This window comes from Panicum virgatum, chromosome 3N (genome assembly GCF_016808335.1).
Source record: "Panicum virgatum strain AP13 chromosome 3N, P.virgatum_v5, whole genome shotgun sequence".
In the NCBI taxonomy this organism is placed as follows: Eukaryota; Viridiplantae; Streptophyta; class Magnoliopsida; order Poales; family Poaceae; genus Panicum; species Panicum virgatum.
In genome coordinates, this window is record NC_053147.1 from 15,465,861 (window position 1) to 15,484,927 (window position 19,067).

Consider the following 19,067-nt stretch of genomic DNA (forward strand, 5'->3'; position numbering starts at 1 on the left):
TAAAGTTGGCCGCAGCAAAGAGAAGAGAGAGGGAGACGAAAGGAATCAGATAAAAGGAAATGCTGGCCAACGTGGGCGTTGGGACCCACCACGTGCAATCAGCTGTGTGCCTTTGCGGACTGCGGGCAGTGGAATTGACCAGGAGTTGGTTTGCGTGCAATAGGGTTGGGCAGAAACACCTTGGTGTCATTTAGCAATTCTCACAGAGATTTCTCAAAATAAATGCTAACCGACTAGCTAGCAAACCTGAAACTTAATTTTAAATTATTAATACTTGTTTCCTAAAACACTAAAACCAGTTTTTTCCCTAAAAATCATTTCAATACTTGTTTTTTTTCAAAATTAATGTTAATTATTGATATCTAAACACACTAGGAGTTGTTTCCACTGCCACGTGATTGCTGATATGGATTTGATCGACCCTGGATTGAACTAACCCCGCAGAACCCTTGCTGCAAGGAAGCAATCTGAGATCTCCGGTTCGGCTATGCATCATATTGAAAACTCAACAATAACCGATGAACACGATGTCTACCAATTCATTCTAATATAACAACCTGATCGATCCAATCCAACAGATGACTATTGATGGAAAGAAATTACCTTAGCTTGCTAACACATTACAACTAATTGATAAAATACCTTAACCTAAAATAGACTCGAAGACCACTGGAAGAGGCAAACCCATGTCTGCATATATATAGTAGGTCTATTCTACAGCTTGAGTATGGAATAAGTTGTTCTGTACCCGAGCCAACCATCGGTGCGCCAGCGTCCGATTTTTTCCGTCATGGTTTTTCCGTCAGTTTGTTCCGCGTGGCCCCCCACCCCTCCAATCGGTTCCTCCGCCACACGTCACGGTCAGTTTCCCCGATGCCGCTCCGCCGCCCAGCTCACAATTCGTCGGTCGTTCTTCCGTCGCCGATACTGGGCCTGGCGCCGCCGGCGAGCCTCTGCGTGCCCCCGCAGTCAATCCAACGCCCTCCCGTTCCTGACGCCGCTCACTCCTCCCGTCGCCGGGTTTCCCGAAGCCGCTTCGCTGCCCAGCTCGCGATCCGTCCGCCGTTCCTCCCGTCGCCGATCCGGGGACTAGCACCGCCGGCCAGCTCCTGCATGTGCCCGCAGTCAAGGCGACGACCTCTCGTTCCCGACGCCGCTCACTCCTCCCATCGCCGTTCTGGGAGACCGATCTGCCGTCGATCCTCCTCCGGCCTACCTTCTGATCAGGTGATTCCTCCACTGGGTCATGGTCCCCTTCTATTTCCCCATCTTTTTCTGGTCGCCTCCATCATCGCGCTCGTGTTCATGCTCCTCTGCATGACGCCCAGGAGGTGCTGCGTCACCATCTACCCGTGCTAGAGAACTGTTGAAGGAGAGAAGGGAAGGCAAGGCAAGGCAGCCTCTATCTGGCTCAGAGGAAGAGCTCCCGAGGCCTCAAGATGCACGCAGGGAGAAGGTTCGTAGCGGGGCAGAGGAAGAGCTCCCGAGGCCTCAAGATGCACGTAGGGAGAAGGTTCGTGGCGGGGCAGAGCAGGCCAGGTATGGATCGGTTCCTGATTTAGAATCCTGCCGCAGTTCATGATCTAATCAGTGTATACATGCATTAGCCGGACGTTCTCTGTAGCCTGAGTTGATGTTATAGCTTTGGGAAAAATGGTAGACACTACCTGAAACTATTATTTGCACTGTTGTTGATATGTTATCATGCCCTGTTCTACTCCTGCTCTCTGTTTCTTGAGGTTTAGAATAGTTAGAACCCAATTAGGCAGTAGAGAGATTCAAAGATCTTCTCTACTTGTTAGGTGGTTCTTCAGTGAATCGAGATTGACTAGTGGCCTCGACGAGGAAAGCACTAAAGAACACAAGGTTAGAAAATACTAAAAGATTTTGCCAAAGATCTTTCAGGCAGATATATTAAAAATTGATCAGCACTTGTAAAAAGACCGTATCCAGCTAGTTGATTTTATGCTGATCATCCAGTCCAGATATTGTCACTGTCCATGTTAGGGGAAGTATCCTGATGCTTTTAGGTGATTCATAATTCTCTTTATTTCCTCCTTTTTAAAGAGTTGAAATGAAATTACCAGTGAAATCTGTATGTCGCAAGAGTTTTTTTTCTTCATTGCATCGATTTGATCACCAACCTTACATCACGCTTGTGAGAATTTTCTCTTTTTTCCCCCTGCTCGTCGGGTCCGTTGGAGCCTTCCGGTGTGTCTGTCCATGATATTGTCCTATCCGGCTATCCCCAAAACATGATCTACCTTTCTTGCAACCTGGAAGGCTTGTCCGTACTCTATCTAGTACAGATGAGTCAGCCACCTTCTCCATTGATGAAAATGTCACATGGGAATTATTATAAACTTTGAAAAAGTGAAATCCAACGGTGAAGATTTTTAAACAGCCAATCTCATTTTCAACCTAATTTGCTAGTATGACTTTCTATTTTCTTTACATGTTTAGAATACAAAATGAATTTTATCCGGAAAACATTTGGTGATACATTCCATTACAGCATTATGTATACACTTTAGTGACGGTTGGGATGGGATTTTATGCTTAAGCCGCAGATATGTCGGATTACCATTCACTGTCATGTTTTGATGATTAGGATCCTTCATGGCTCTTCTGGGATCTGCTCGTGTTCATGCGTTGTATGTCAGCTCTCAATGTCTATTGCACGGAAGCATGCTTCCCTGAATAGCTGTCATTGTTTCCAAGTTAAATCAAATGCCAACCTTGAATGGAATTTAAGAAATGTGGATAATCAAATGCTATATCGGATCAGTTCTATAATTTGCAACCATTGTGTCGTACACAGTGGTATTCTTTCTTGCTGGTCCACTCAAATTTAAATTGTGGCCATTGTGATAGCTCAGTTTCAGCTGGCTGCTCAGTGGGGTGTGATTTTTGTCATGAACTATTGACATCTGCCTGCAGCTCCAAGCCTCCAAGATCGCATTAGAGCAGATTGGTCAGAACCAAAAAGCTTGACTTTTTTTTTTGCATTATGGATGACTTCCAAACAAGCTATCAGATGATGTTGAAGGCTGAAAGATCTCGACAGAAGTGTGGTAGACATCCATTTGCATGCCTGTGATGTAATCCTTTCTAAGCCTTCTAGCATCATATGCTTGTGCCTGATGCAGGTGAAGGCTGGTGAACACATGCTATTCCGTTCCTTCATTTGTATGGCAATCATTGGCTTGATTCTAGATTTAAGATATGTATCTACAATGAGATAACGACATTTGCAAATAAAAGTCTCTAATGCTGAGAATTTTACTCAAGTTGCAAAATCATTCCATGGATTTTGTGATTCAAGTGAATTGATTTTTTTTCTGATTATAGTATGACTGTATGTAGTACAGTACTACAGTGCTATAGTTAACAATTTAGTATGTATTTTTTAACTTATTAAGAACACCATAGGAATTGATCACCTGAATTTTACATAAAATCCATGATGTTGAAGCATTAATGCTAGCTCCTTGGGTCGAGCAACCAGATGTGAACCAAAATTTCTATCTAGATAGGCAACTGTTAACATATTTAACCATAGCTTGTTGTCAGGGAGATTATGGAAAATAACATGGAGTAACACTAACATATTGATGGGGACACGTGTGAGAAAACGACCCACACCATTAGCTTTTTCATTTAGAAAAATAATGTAAAACTGGTATTGAGTTCCCCATTTAGAGACAACCTCTGTCACGTCTCCATAAAAATGCATCTTCCAGCATTTACAAACAAGAAGCAACGATGAGACGGACACGTGCAGGCGTGGAAAAAGAAAACCAGGCGCTAGCCGCTTCGTCCACCATCGTGGGCGTCCCACGCGCAAAAAAATCGGACACAGGAGGGCGCTGGCGCGCTACTGCGGGCGCCGACGGACGGAGCGCGGGTTGGGAACGGTGTGGCTGGGTTGGCTCGGGTACGGAATAACTATTCCATACCCAGGGTAGAGATTAGCTCTGGCTATATATATATATATATATATGGTAATGTGGAGGAAATCCTTGATGTCCTTTTCGAGCTGCCCCATGACAACCTCCCATCCAACCTGAGTGGGGTGCACGTCGTCCCAGAAGAAGTGCTTCTCATGGTGGGAGCAGACGCTACAGAGGGCGCCTCCATCCTCGTCCACAGTAGCCGTTCGGGTCAAAACTGTAGCAGCATGGCTTCAGCTTGTTCTTGATGAATTGCTTTGCCACCTGCGGGACTGCACAAGAAATATATACATATTTACATACTAGCAGGTAACCCCGCGCGTTGCGCAGGGATGGAGCCACGAATTCTTAGCGTGCAAAATCAGATAAAGGCTGAGGAAGAATGATATTCAAAATTCCAAATCAGCATAAGAGAAAAACGAAAGGGCCATAATGGGATAAGGTCAATAATGGGAAATGCTGATAGCCCAAAACAAAGAATCAACTGCAGTTGTAGTGAAGCTGCTGAACTGAAATTACAAAACCTGAATCAAAAGACTTTACAAAATTTAAAGGCAAGAATTGCTTTTCTTCAGTTACATCTTGTACTGAAATTGTGACCCAAGGGGGTCAGTAAAATAGAAAAGTACCTAGATTGGAAGATATAGCGGAGATTGTGCCAAAATGTATGCATTATAGAAAGGTGTAGCTAATCTGTTAAGACATGCATTTCAGCTAAACCCAATCATTCGTGCCAAAATTCTGCAGTATAAAACATACACCTCAAGGTGCATATGAAGCAGCAGTGATGAACATCTATGCAAATATCAATCCATTTGGAGTTATCATCTGTAGTTTTGGTCATCTTCATTTGGTATCAAAGAATGACTGCAACTTCCAATACATAACTGCGAAACAGAAATAAAAGATTGGTTCAGACTAAATTCTAAGTCAGGATTCAGAGTCTAATCCTAACTGCAGTGTCTGTCCGCACGCATCTGCCTGCCTCTGCAGATGCAATACAAACGCTACCAAGATAGCATCTCAATTTGCCTAGGTGGTATATAATTTGTGGTGGGCACATTTTACGCAAAAGAAATATTATAACAAACTATACATGTATAATAGGAAGCAAGGGGGAAAAAGCGAACAAAATACCCTGAATGGTTATGGATGTTGCGAACACAGTACCTTGAATTGTGATGGCTGTGCGAACTGCATCCGAAAATAAAATTCCTGCGTGTTGCATAAATACACCGAGGTCAGATTTTGAGGCAAATCAATTGTAGTTTTGGGGGGGGGGGGGGGGTTGTATATGCAGACAACTTCATTGACAAATTTGTAGTTGACGAAGGAGCTAGCTGATCTCGTGTTCCACCTTGTCTATAACGACGTCTTGTGACACTGGTTCGGATAACAGGTGACCAAGATTGAGATGGTGCTGTTGGCGCTTGCAGTAGCATGGACATACATCATTGTAGAGACCAAAGCAAGCTCACCCGACCATGAGGTCCCTGCGATGTAAAGCTAACTGCACGTGTTCATCGGATCTGCAGGCGGAGGTGTTTGGGGAGGCGAAGGAGAACACGACGGTGATCGTAAGGTGCTTCTATGGCCATGCTAATTCAAAGTACCATAGCAATGTCTGTCAGGAGCAAACAACATAACAAAAGGAAAATAAATAAACAAATGGACACGAAAATGCAGAATTCACCTATGGAAGACTCTGATGTATGGAAGGTTGTTTGTTTCTCATGTGAAAACCTCGAATCCAGTTCATCTTACGGAAATAAAGATAATGAATGAGTTTTGATTACCTCTAAATGAACAAATGAAATCGAGGTCGGAGCAGAGCAGTCGACCACTGGAGGCGGACGGGGAACTGGAGATGGAAGCAGTCGGGGTCGCCGGCTCGGAAGTCGCTGAGAGCCGAGGCGGAGTTGCGGAGAGGCCGGCGACGCTGACTCGCACCGTCGCCTGTCGCGCCAAGGCCGGGACTCGGGAGTCGCGGAGAGCTGAGACGAACTGACAGAGCTGAGGAGTCGCGGAGAGGTGAGGCGGAGTAGCGGAGAGGCCGGCGGCGACGATTCGTGCCGTCGGCTGTCGCGTCGAGCGTGCAGGACATCCTGGTCCGGCGGCGGGATACGCCCCACGCGGCCGCGCCGACCGACCACCGCCGGGGAGAGGAAGAGGCGATGCGTCCTGGCCACCCGGGCTAGGCATCGGTAAGGCCGGTCGCGGAGCGGAGCAGCGGCTGGTGGAGACGGAGAGGCGACGCGCCGATCAGATCCGCCAGCAGGACCGGCCGCCGAGCAGCCGAGAGGCAGGGGAGAGGGTGGCCGGCGGCGCGGACGGGGCGGGCGGGTGAAGGCTGCCGGGGAAGGGGCAGGGTCGTGGGATTGGAGACGGATGGGGGATGGATTGCGACAGGAGAGTATGGATAAGAACAGGAACCATGTATCGCGTCGCTTCGATCCGAACCGAGAGAGTTCCAGATGCCCCCGCCGAGTCGTAAAGCCAAACACCTGGATTGCTCCTGCTGCAGATCGGACGGATGTTACAAACCAGCGACGTGGCCTCACGAGAGAAGAGATATGGTATACAGAAATAGAGAATATGAAATAGAGAATATGGTAGATATGATGCCTACCTACTGCTTGGGTGTTGAAACACAGCAAGTATAAGGATGAAATTTTCATATGACTGCAGCACGTACTGTCCTGGGGATCAGATGGATCGACGATGTTGGTGAAAGCCCGGTGGAGGTCGACGAGGTAGACATTGTCGCTGCTCGAAGCATTCAGCTTCTTCTCGAGGTCGCCGTTGTGGAAAAATGTGGCCAGGTTGCCGCGGCCCATGCATTCGGTGTAGTTGGACGGCCTGGTCTGCCACGACGTGCAGGCCAGTGGGTGCAGGTTGTTGACGAGGACCCTGGTCACGCCCAGCTTCCGCAGTCGCTCCACGCCGGCGGCGATCTCGCCCGTCACGTTCCCGATGAAGTCGAGGATCTCGCTCTCGTCGCTCATGTTGGCGACGCGCGCGTAGTCGTTGCCGAAGATGGCCACCAGCGCGACCGACTCCCGAAGCAGCCATTTCCCGATGTCATCACCGTCGAGCATCTTCTTGAAGGAGTCGATCTGCTTGGTCAGGGTCGGCGCCTTGTGCGGCACCTCGAACACGCCGGCGCCACCCATGGCGAAGTTCACGCCGAACTTGTCGCCATTTGTTCTCTTTCGTGTCCCTGTACGTCTCGGGGGCCATGGTGCGCCCAAGAATCTTTGCTGCAACACGATGATGACGAATCCAATCATACAGATCGATTAATACAATCCAAATGCAAGTGAGATCGATCGATCTTATCAACAATATAATTAATGTAGATTGTATTAATTAATTACCCATGAAATTCCATTGAACAACAATACAATTAATGTAGATTGTATTAATTAATTACCCATAAAATCCGAACGAACGAAGCCGTTGGAGAAGCGCCCGGTTGGATCCTAGAGAAACCCATGAGAGCACCCGTAGGGTTTGTACCACTGGCGAGTAACTTGGCTCAAATCTGCCTTGGGGAAGTTCCCGGTGTCGGCGAAGGAATCTCCAAACACGAATAGCCCATTGTACCAGTGGAAGCTGCCCGAGGTCCGAGCAGACTCGATGTGCGAGGCTGTTGTAAAAACAAATGGCGTTAGGAACAGGAGATGATAAACGATGAAGAAATACTATAGCGTATATGAAAAACGCGGTAGCCATGCATCACCATTAGCAAGACGAGGAGGCAGATCGATGAAAGGAGGATGGCAGGGAGCCTGACGGCCATCGTTGGTGCTGCACGTACGACGAAGCTAATGGTGACGGCGGCGCGTGGGCAGAGATGTGGTGGAGAGGGAGAGCAATGGCGAGCAGCGCGGGCGACGGCGGCGGTGGCGGGAAGGTGGGTGCTGTACGACGCGTGGAGCTCGGGAAAAGACGGCTGCGGGTCTGCGGGGTTAAATAGGGGGTGCCGCACCGAGCGAGTTGTGCGACACCGCCCAGATGACTGACGCGTGGCAGATCATAATGCAAACCTCCGCTCGCTGATCTCGGAGTCGTTGAGCCAGGAGAAACTAAGGAGCCGGCTTGAGTTGAATTGCAATGAGCAACTCAAGCCGCTACAGAACACAATCAAGCCGAGCCACGGGCTAGGGATGATGCACTCTTCCGTTTCGCTGATCGCGGTGACCTTAGGGACCGCCAGCGTCGCGCTCGTCGAGCACTTCCTCCTGCAGATTCAGAGAGCTGTGCTTATGGATCCCAATTTCAATACTACATTTTACTTGCAAAAGATCTCCAAGCACCAAGAAAGGCAATTCCTTGCAAAGTTCTTCACGCAGGAACTAGATTTCAGAGAGCAAAACCACCGGTTCATCAACATCTCCGGCCTCCGGGAAGGTCGAGCCGCTCATCAACGACGCCTTCTTCTTCCTGCCCTTCCTTGGACACCAGCCGGTGACATGATCTTCTACACCCGTGACGGAGTAAGTAGATGAAGTTCGACGGCGATCGCCGTAGACGACAACATGACGAACGCATGAAGAGGGGGCAACTCGATCTGATCGACATGGCCCATCGATATCGAACCGGCTGGAGAGAACAAGCCCTCACGGCTCAACAGTCTGGTGCGGCCTGCGGCTGATCTGCCTGCGGATAGGGATAGGCTCGCCACAAGCATGTGCCTGGTGGGCCAGCGTGCCACGCGTCGATCATCTTGGCAGTGTCGCACAACTCGCGCGGTGCGGCACCGTCGCAGAGAATTCCTTTTCCTGGCCGTAGGCCGGCCACCCGGTCCCGAGGCAGTGGTGAAAGGATCGAGTGCTCTGGCCTATTAGGTGGAGGAGGTGAATTAGACATTAATAAAAACTTTGACCTATGACTCCAACTAGTTTGCACAAAATTTAAACTAAAACATGCTATCTAGATGTGTAACTAGGTTGTTCTAGTGTGAAACCCCTATCCCAAAAGAGTTTAGCAACCTATAGCATTTCCTATCAAGAAAATATTCTATAAAAGTAAAAGCACACAAATTACTAGTATGAAATACGGAAGTTTAATGAGCGGGATAGGAGATAGCAAACTCTTGACGCGGGTGTTTATCCCGTGGTTCGGTTAGCCACAAAGGCACACCTATATCCACGTTGTTGTAGCACTCACTAAGAGTATTGCTACTCGGCCACTAAGTCTCTTCCGTGAACACAATCACGGTCACCTTGGCACCGGGTTCCACTAAGGAGCTTCTCCACAAAGGATGGGGGTTTCCACGTCCCCCGCACAAAGTGTCGTCGCCGCTCCACACCAAGTCGGAGGGTCGATGACGTTGCCGGCGAGCTCCAAAGCTCCAAGGTGCCGGCGCACCAAACTCTTGTTTTGGTTCACTAGAGAACCACAGCACAAAGGCTCAAGGCCTTGCAATCACACTCACTAAGAGCTAACATTTACACAACACTCTCAAAGTGTGCTAAGGGCTAAGGATATGATCTTGATGCTCTTGGATGTCTTGGAGATGTTCTTTGGTGTGTGTGGGATGTTCAGCAACTCCAGCAAGCATAAAATGACTAGGGTGAGGCGTATATATAGGCCACCAAGTCTTGTAGCCATTGCTCCAACGGTCAGCAGAAAATCTGCGTATCATCGGATGAACCGATGCCACTAGCTGGGGTAGCGTAGGTTCATCCGGTTACTCATAACCCGAAGTAGCCGTTGAACTCCTGACAGCTGACACAGTGACCACCGGTTGAACCGATGCTTAGCCGTCGGTTAAACCGGTCACTCACAGCACTCAACTCTTCTGTTGACGTTATTACACCGATGGTATGCACCGATGCTTCACCGGTTCAACCGGTGCTGAAGACTTGGCTCTTGCGCGACTTGCATCGTCTCTGGAACACAGTACGCCCAATGCACCGATGCCCCCTTTTGAACCATCGGTTCATCCGGTGCCTATAAACTGACTTGGCTTCGATTCCCTTCTGTACCAAAATACCATGGCATCGGTTCTTCCGACAACCATCGGATGCATCGATACTCATGCGTCGGTTCTTCCGGTGCTACCGACTGAAGAGCTTTCAGGGCGCTGCCCTGAGACCTGCGAGGGGCGGCTCCCCCCTCGACCCCCGTCCGCTAACCGGGTAGCGGAACACCCGTAGGGGCGGCCCTTCGGCCTAGCTACGCCTATCTTCTCTCTCTTTGTCATCACTTGAACCTAAAAGCCTGAGAATGGTCATCTTAACAATCATATTAGTCCCATTGATTGCGTTGTCATTTGATCACCAAAATTACTCGAAATGACATAAATGGTGCCATGTTCGTTTCAAGTGGACTCATGTACCGGCGTTGCGTTCGCCCGGCACCGCCGCCCGGCGCTCCTACTTCCGCGACGCCGTCTGGGGCTTCTACTTCCACGCCTCGTCCGGCGAGCACCGCCTCCTGTTCTGTTGCGAGATCACCCCGAGCGGGGAGGACGTCTACTTCTGCGTCGTCTCGGTTGGCAGCGCCGCGCCGCCTCGGCGGCTGACTCGTGATACTGATCTCCTGCCCGGGCTCGGCTACGGGTTTCCCGTGCCTTATCGTGGGGCCCTGCATTGGTCGTGTCAGCTCCCGCTAGACGACGAGAACGGCTACGACATACTCCCTCTGTCCCTAAATAAATGTCGCTGTTTATGTGCGTGCTGCGAGTTTAACTCGATTTATAGCAAATTATATTGAGTCTCCAAATAATTTTGTTAAAAAACTAAATTCAAATATTTTTCCAGTGATACTAATTATGTATGATAACTATTAATATTTTTTAATATAAAATTAATCAAAGTTATTTTTCGAGAAGCGCAAACCATACTTAATAGGGACGGAGGGAATATTGGCGTTCGACATGGCTTCCGAGACGTTCCGGCTGATTCCGCAGCCGCCGGGGCTGGATGAGCAGGCAAGGGTAAGCGTGGTGGTGGCGGACCTGTTGGAGTTAGACGGACACCTCTGCGTCGCGGCCATGCAGGATTACGTGACGCTAGATATCTGGGCGCTGCAAGACTACGGGGCGGCCGAGAACCGGACAACCGGTGGATGCTGCGCCACCGTGTGAACGTGCAGCGGCCGCCGTGGTTGGACTTGAAACGCAACTCCGACATAATCTTCCCGATCAAGGCGCTCTCTGTTGGGAGCGGTGCCATCCTCATCGTATTCCCCTGCGCTGATGGCTGGTTGTACTCTCTCAAAGAGAATGGGGTGCACAGGAAGATCGATTTTATGGGTTCGCCTGTGGTCGGATTCAGCGAGAGCCTTGTGCCGCATGCTTTCTTCGACTTGCCACGTACGGTGCCCCGAGGACGTACCACTAAACTTCTCCAATCGGTTGTTTAACGAGATGATGATGGCCAGGGTAGGACCACCTAGATGCTAGCTAAGTAGCTATCGTCCGATGTATCGAGTGTTCATTCAATAAACTTCGAGTTTTCTTGCGTTTCTTCCTTTAATTATGGCCTTGTTTGGTTTGACAAAAAAACTAGCGCGCACATTTCCCGAGAAGAGAATCTCGCATGCATAAAGTGCTAAATGAAATCTATTTACAAATATTTTTAGAAATGGGTGTAACTTTTCGCGACGAATCTAATGACGGTAATTAATCGATGATTAGCTACAGTGATGCTACAGTACCATCCTCTAATCGCGCGGTCAAAGACCTCATTAGATTCTTCAGGGTCACTAGCGCGGGAGTTCTGAAGTTGGTTTTGTAAACTGACTTTGTTTGACACCGTAATTAGTGGTCAAAATTGTTACTATTCCTAGCGCGCTACAATTGTAGCGCGAACCAAACAATGCCATTGTTTTTTGGGAAAATTCGATTCATGCCACCACAACTCCGTGAAATTGGGTTTCACGTTGAAAATCATGCCACTCAATGGCATAGATTTCAACATGAAATCCAACTTCGTGAAATTGTAGTGGCATGGATCCAACTGACCCTTTTTTTTATGGATCCCTTCTTTCATTGTTGTTGCGTTGGACCAGTGCGCGGTATCTTGTCGAGAAATAATATATGCTCATGAGCTCATCTCTCATCAACTATGGACACGACAATGTAGTGCTTGATATTATTTAGAACAGTTGCAGCACATGGAGAGATCTCGGGAATTGAAAGTGAAATCTAAAGTTACAATCGGGGCGGGGGAGGCGGCCGGCAAGCTAGGACACGTCACCTAAAAATCTGGAGCCGTACAATATTGATCGCGCGGCTTAAGACAGCAGTCAGTTTGTTTTGACTCCAACCGGCGACGCATACTGGGTCCCCGGTTGCCGCGTGCCATGCATGCTGCTTTAGTGTCGTCCGGGCGTTGCACCGCTCTGCTGTCGGATTTGAGGGTAAGTTGCTTTTCCCGCTGCTTTTTTTCTCCACATCCCTTTCGTCATCCTCTGCAAGCTTCCGTGCGCCCTTTGCTGCTTGTTCTTCTCTAGCATTTTCGTCATCTGCTAATCGTTGGCGATTTGCTCGTTCCTTTTGCTGTCCTTTTGTTGGGTCTGCGCGATTGATTTTGCTTCTGCTCCTTGTTTCCGCTCCGCTTGCCTATGCTGCTTAGAGACCGGAAGACTCGAGATCACGTTCCCTTAGCGCCAGGCCTGGGCAAAGGTAGCTAGCCTCGCCACGCCTAATGCAGCAGCACGCACGGCAGCACAGGCAGCTCGTGAGCTCATGACCACTTATCCAAAGACCAAAGAGAAGGAAAAACAACTAGCTAGGCATGCTAATGAAAACTATCTAACATTCTAACTAACATGTATAACTAACATGCACAAGGTCCTGGCTAAGAGAACTATGAACTACCTCCTATTTAAATTATCTTTGTCTCTTTAAACTGGATGTTTATGTACATATTTACTCCAACTTTATCAATAATGTTGCAGGTACTATACGATGTGTTCGCTTGGCTGTGGCTGATGGCTGGTGCTGATTTGTTATGAGATAACAGTACTGCCAACTGACTGGTAGCTGGTGGCTGGTGCTGATTTGGTATGAGAGCTGCTGGCTAGTTGGCTGACAAGCCAAGTGAACACTGCGGATATGATTTTCATGTACCAATTTCCTCCAATTTAGATCAACACTCTGCATTTTTAAATTAGTTAAAACTTCCACACCGTGCTAATTGAATATATTTGACAAATTATTTTGATTATGCACTCTAAAACACATCAACAATCCGCGCGCATGAGAGCGCGCCAAACACTAGTTAAATCAACAGTTAAACGATATCCCAACTGCACAGGGATGTGTCCAGTTAAAATGACCACGTATCATGCACACCTTGACCTGCTAACGGGGACCCACCATTTATCCACCCCACCCTAATGCTTATAAAAATCAAATGGCAACCCACCCCAACCCAAAAGTTCAACTAAATAACCCACTCCGTCTCGCTCCATTTCATGCTTAAACTCATGTGGGTATGGCTAGACGATCTACTAAGTAAAATCCTCCAACCCATATTTAACAATATACTAGGCAATTATGTCTGTACATTGCTACAGACAGAGTTGGTATAAGTATCGGATATGTATAGTTATTCATTCGTTAATTTGTAGGGATCTACGTGATCAAGTCGTGAATTGAGAGCTGGTTCAACTCGCATACAGGATGACTAAGAGCCACTCAGGGGCGGGCCGAGGGGGTATTTATGGGTATTCATTGAATACCCATTATTTTTACTAATCAAAGGTAATCTAGAACATACTTGAAAAAAATTAGTGTTAAACCAGTTAAGTTTTTGAAGGTTTTGGTTTTTTGAATACCCACTCTTCCGATTCTGAGCCCACCTCTGGAGCCACTTGTCAATGACACAAAACAAACCAACCTAAAAATTTAGGTGGAAATTTACTTGCTTTAGAAATAGAGATAGATATATAGAGAAATTTAGTGGCTCCACTCTTAGCATGAGGTCCACGTGTAGTCCAGCCACACTTCTTTGCACTGACTAGCTGCCAGTAGTATTAAGTTATCTCTAATAAATTTCAGTCAAATTCGACAAAATGTTATAGTGTGAATGCGAGATTTTATTTCCAAGATCTGACTCTTAACGTGAGGCCCATATGTAGTTCTAGCCATATTGCTTTGCACGGGGGTAGCTACTAGTCATACTGAGTTATCTCCAACAAATTTCAATCAATTTTGATAAAATTTTATAGCGTGCACGTGAGGTTTTATTCACAGGATACGGCTCTAACGTGAGATCCGTGTGTAGGTCTAGCCACACTGCTTTGCATAGAGTAGTTGTCAGTCATACTGAGTTATCTCCAACAAATTTCAACCAATTTCGATTAAATTTTATGGTGTCAATGTGTGATTTTTAATTTTAATGTCCTGCTCTCAACACAGGAGCCACATTTATATATACTCATACTGTTAAGTTGACAAGTATTTGTAAGTCATACTGAGTCACCTCTAATAAATTTCAACCAATTATGCGAATGTGAGATTTTAAATTTTTAGGGTCTAGCTTTTGATTAACGTAGGCACTCCACCAAAAATACACTCATTTCAATTCGAATTTACGTAGAACCCGCTCTGCCCCGTCCTATTACCTAATGCTCCCTTCGTTTCAAATTATAATTCATTTTACTTTTTTACCACAAATTTGACCACTCATCTTATTCAAAAATTTGTGCAAAATATCCCTTCTTTTGTTGTGGCTTGCTTTATTAATAAAAGTTCTACAAGAATAATTTAAATTTGACTATGTTTGAACAATTTTTTTAAATAAGACGAGTGGTCAAATTTAGGGTAAAAGAATCAAACGAATTATAATTTGAATGGAGTGAGTACAACTCATTTTAATCCATCCAAACACACTCCACATCAAAATACACCAAAACCTATTTCAACACACCCCACTAGCAGGCCTATGCACACCACTTTACTAGACTGAAAATTTCATCAAAAGAATTCTATATGTCCGCAAGACAGATACAGCATCATCAATGGCTGGACGATTAACAAGAATGCAAAAGGCGTAAGTGTCAGCTAGCTAGACAGTAACATGATGAAGCATGTCTTGAACTGCATTATCATTTATCAATTATCTGACAAACGTACCCAGAAATGCTGGCATGATACATCGATTGACCAAACAACTGTAGTCTGTAGAAAACGTTTTGTTTCAGAAGTGCGATGAAGCACCAGCCAGTGCTGCACTACCGAACACGTCACCTTGATCATTCATCAGGCACACACAGATCAACAACAGTCATCGAGTGGCAGCAAAGCAAGATCGAACAACAGGCGTGGTCTCAATGGAGATGGAGGCGAGTAGCTAGGTTGATGGACGTTGATGCGTTGTACCCGGACCCAGTGGCGGACATGTTCCGGCGCCCCGACCTGACCAGACCCCGTTGTTGCAGCAGCTGTACTGCAGGTCCCCGTCTCCGTATAGCATATCATCGGCAGCGCGTGGAAACTCCCGTCGTCCAAGAAGTAGACGCCTTCCTGAGATCTGGGGAAATGAGCAACCTCTGACGAAGGATCTGGAGCATGCAGCCGCGCCCGACGAACAGCATCCGGCCATCCGGCGCGGGCAGCTCGGTCCAGCTGCAGAAAGCATGGTCGAGGACGATACCGTCGGCGTCCACTGCCTGCTCCTCCGGCGTCATCCCGAACGCCCTGAACGACGACGTCACCTCTTGATGAGGCTGATCTCGCAAGACCGTCAGAACTCAGAAGCTCGCCGCGGCACTCGCGACGAGGTAGCGAGCGTCGGCGGCGCTATCAGGCCCACCGCAATATCATTCGGGTACTCGATCACTCCGCACTTGCAGTTGTTCCATGGGCCCTTCATTTTGGAATTCTGGCGTGCACGCGGGCAGATCCCCTCGCCGGGTGACGAAATGGAAGGCGGCGTTTGTGGTATATGACGTCCTCGGCATCCAGCCACGACGTGAAGTAGGCCAGCCTGCTCCGGGCGAGCCCACGGACTGAGGTTGATCAGCCCGTGGTAGTAGCTCTGGCCGTAGGGGACGAAAAGCCAGCCCCCAGGGTATGCGCCGAAGAAGGGCAAGCCCGCGAAGTGCGGGACGGCGATGCGGTGGGCGGTCACAGAGGACGCAGAAGAAGGACGCCCTGCGGGTGGCGCCGGGCGGGAGAGCGGCGGCGCTCTGGTACGGGAGGTGGAGACACGAGAGCTGGGGCGAGCTCGGGTCCTGCAGCACGACGTCGCGCAAGGAGCGGCACGCCCTGGCGGCGTGGACGCGGTCGGCGAGGAACGGCAAGCGACGGGCGATCTCGGTGAAGAGGTCGGCGTGGAGATCCGCCCAGCACCGGCGCGCGCCCATGGGCGCCGCGCGGGAGCGGAGGGGTGGTTGCTGGTTTGGAGCGGCGGACCGGGCGGTTGGTGGATGGAGGCGGAAGAGAAAGGAAGACCGGTTCCCTTTGGATTCTTGTAGTCCGGGACGGGGCCGCGGGCCGGGCCGGTTGCCGAAATTTTGATGAGCTGGAAGCCTTGGTTTTTTTTTTGAGTAACCGGTTTGTATTCATAAATATTTCTAATGGTTTACAATCCCAACAAAATGTCACTTTTGAAAGAAGAAAATTGCATTAAGATCTTGCAACTTCTCCTGGTCATCCTCATTGCCGGCGGCCAGAACAGACGCATTGAACTTGACCACCCTCCAGAAGAAAAACTTCAAATGTTTTAAAATGGAGATTTACTCCTTTTATAAGGTGAAATTGGCACCAAGAGCAGCATACCGGCAGCACCAACATGTTTTTTACCTGCTGAACGCACAAGCCTACCAAGACGGCCAGCTACCATCACATCGCGAACAGCAGGGAGCCTGCCGCCTCAAACACCGATATCCCCATTAGGTCGGCGAACAGAACACTCCGAAGGAGAAAGTGTGGGGTAGAAAACCAACCCAGTTTTGCAAGTTGGTAGATATACCTCCTAAGGATTCTTCCGTAGAATTTGGCATCAGTGCCGGTACCAATGAAAATGAGGGAGGGACTGCAGGGGATCTCACTGAGAATTAAAGCACCTATGAGGACTCCAGTTTCGGTGAGAGCACGCTTTATTCTCCATGGATCGTCACGGAAGGAAGCTCCAGATTCTTTAGAACTGCCACCGGATCCACCGCAACTGCCCCCTCCGAAGCAAAAGAGCCCGCAACCATCTAACAAGCATAGCCGGAAACTCTAAACCTAACTTAAGCAAACCTAGACTAATAGCCGAGGGTATGTACACTGGGCATCGAATCCCACGTCTCCCCTCCACCTCCGACGTCGAAACGGCTGCCGGAGTCGAAAAGAAGGATGCATAATCGACATCGAAAATAGAATTGCCCTTCTCTAGCTTTTTTTTAATGTTGTGTGAAGAGAGGCCAAGGGGATATTTAATTTTTTTACCATCATTACAAATGACATCTCTTCAAAAATCATCTTTACGAAAGTTTTTACAGATTTGCCACTGGAGCGAGAAGAGTACGAGACTCGAGAGCGCTCTGGCTATAGCTTGGCTTTCCTTGAGGGCGTGAAGCCCGGCCAGGCCACTTGTTGGTTCGGGCCAGTTCTTGGTCCCGCAAGCAGCCCATTGTCCCGCTGAATAGATCGCGGTCAAGCAGCAATGTTGGCTAAGGCTGTGTTTGGATGTAGGTATTGGAGCTTGGATTTTGGAATTGGCATTGGGAGCAGTGAATGCCGGCTGTTTGGATGTTGTGGAATTCGGAATTGGAAACTGAGCTCAATGCCAACCGGGTATTCATCCCACACTCATCCCCTATCCTCAATCCCGAGCTCGACCCCTCTGTATTCGTTGGCATTCACTTTTCCCCGTCCTCGCTTCTCTCTCACCCTCGCCTCCTCCGCCGACGGGCCGCGCGAGCCACGCCGCCCTCCCCATCCCGTCACAGGCGGGCCGTGCCGCCATCCCCTCCCTCAGCCGGCGGGTTGGCGAGCTGCGCCGTCCTCCCCTCTTTCGCCGACGGGCCGGCGAACCGCGCCGCTCTCCCCCTCCCGTCACAGGCGGGCGGCGCCGCCCTCCCCTCCTTTCGCCGGCGGACCGGCGAACCGCGCCGCTCTCCCCTCCATCTGCCGGCGGGCTGCGCAGGGCTCCCCTACCTCACCCCGCTGGTAGGCTGCGCCACGGTACCCTCACTCCGCCGGCGGGCCTCACTGCGACGTCCCTGTGCTCCTTGGGCGGCGGATCTGGATGACTCCGCGGCGAGGCTCCCCTTCGCCGCCGAGCTGGGGCCCTCCCCTCTATCCATGGGTGCAGGAGGAGCTCCGACTGTGAAGGAGCTCCATGGCCGAGCAGAGCTATGGACGGGAGAGAGAGGATAGATGAGCAAATTCCAAAACAGAATGTAATAGCCATCCAAACATTAGAATTTGAATTGCGGCCCATTTCAATACCATGGGTGAATTGGTATGGAACCCAATTCAATACCAAGCCCTCCAATATCGACATCCAAACGCACCCTAAGTGATGATTGATGAGTCCGCTGCTGTCAAAACACCTAAACACACGAAAGTTATGTAACCCAAATGCAAACCGCCTCTACAAGTTTGCAGCATTCTGCTCGAACAAATCTCATGGCTTACAATAGTACAGTATAATCTACGGAGTATCGACTATGTAAGGAACAAGAGCTAGGAGCCTACTCATCACAAAATTCTCGAAGGTAACATGACAACTTCCAGTTAAGCCCTGTTTAGTTCCCAAAAATTTTCATACAGTACTATCTTCGGACACATGCATGTAACATTAAATTCAGTAAAAAGAAATAACTAATTACACAGTTCAACTGTAAATAATACGATAAATCTTTTAAACCTAATTAATCTATAATTAGATATTGATTGTCAAATAACAATGAAAGTGCTACAGTATACAAATCTAAAAAATGTCACCAACTAAACACCGTCTTACTAGCACTGCTGTACTGGCAGCCTTGCAACGTCAGGAAGGGAATGCACGGATTATCCATCGAAGTGCTAATCTTTTATTTTTGATTCAAATAGAAGTGCTAGTCTTAGGAACGGTGAAAATCTAACCGACCAGATCGCGTAATAACTATGCCATGTGCAATCTATGGACCAAAGCTTGAGCTGTCGAGAAGCATCCA

The 19,067-nt window shown here is 48.5% G+C and overlaps 2 protein-coding genes and 1 long non-coding RNA gene across 4 annotated transcripts; 1 reads left to right on the forward strand and 2 right to left on the reverse strand.

The window, feature by feature from the left end:
* The first annotated feature begins 767 nt into the window (after positions 1-767).
* LOC120664594 lies at positions 768-3,290 on the forward strand. Its single transcript, XR_005670965.1, has 2 exons — positions 768-1,227; positions 1,329-3,290. It is a non-coding gene; the product is annotated as an uncharacterized LOC120664594 (long non-coding RNA).
* Positions 3,291-3,604: 314 nt separating this feature from the next.
* Positions 3,605-6,524, reverse strand: LOC120664593. 2 transcript variants are annotated; one of them, XM_039943872.1, is made up of 3 exons: positions 5,750-6,524; positions 5,124-5,168; positions 3,605-4,225 (listed from the first exon to the last, which is right to left on the reverse strand). In XM_039943872.1, the coding sequence occupies exons 1-3, from the start codon at positions 6,153-6,155 to the stop codon at positions 4,122-4,124; spliced, it is 555 nt and encodes a 184-aa protein (XP_039799806.1). In that variant the 5' UTR covers positions 6,156-6,524; the 3' UTR covers positions 3,605-4,121. The 2 variants fall into 2 exon arrangements, with proteins under 2 accessions (XP_039799806.1, XP_039799807.1); XM_039943873.1 differs by lacking the exon at positions 3,605-4,225 and adding an exon at positions 4,378-4,840 and having other exon boundaries at positions 5,750-6,500.
* Positions 6,490-7,126, reverse strand: LOC120667594 (GDSL esterase/lipase At3g09930-like). Its single transcript, XM_039947639.1, has 2 exons — positions 6,649-7,126; positions 6,490-6,509 (listed from the first exon to the last, which is right to left on the reverse strand). Exons 1-2 carry the CDS (start codon positions 7,124-7,126, stop codon positions 6,490-6,492), a joined length of 498 nt encoding a protein of 165 aa, XP_039803573.1.
* Between the last annotated feature and the right edge of the window lie 11,941 nt (positions 7,127-19,067).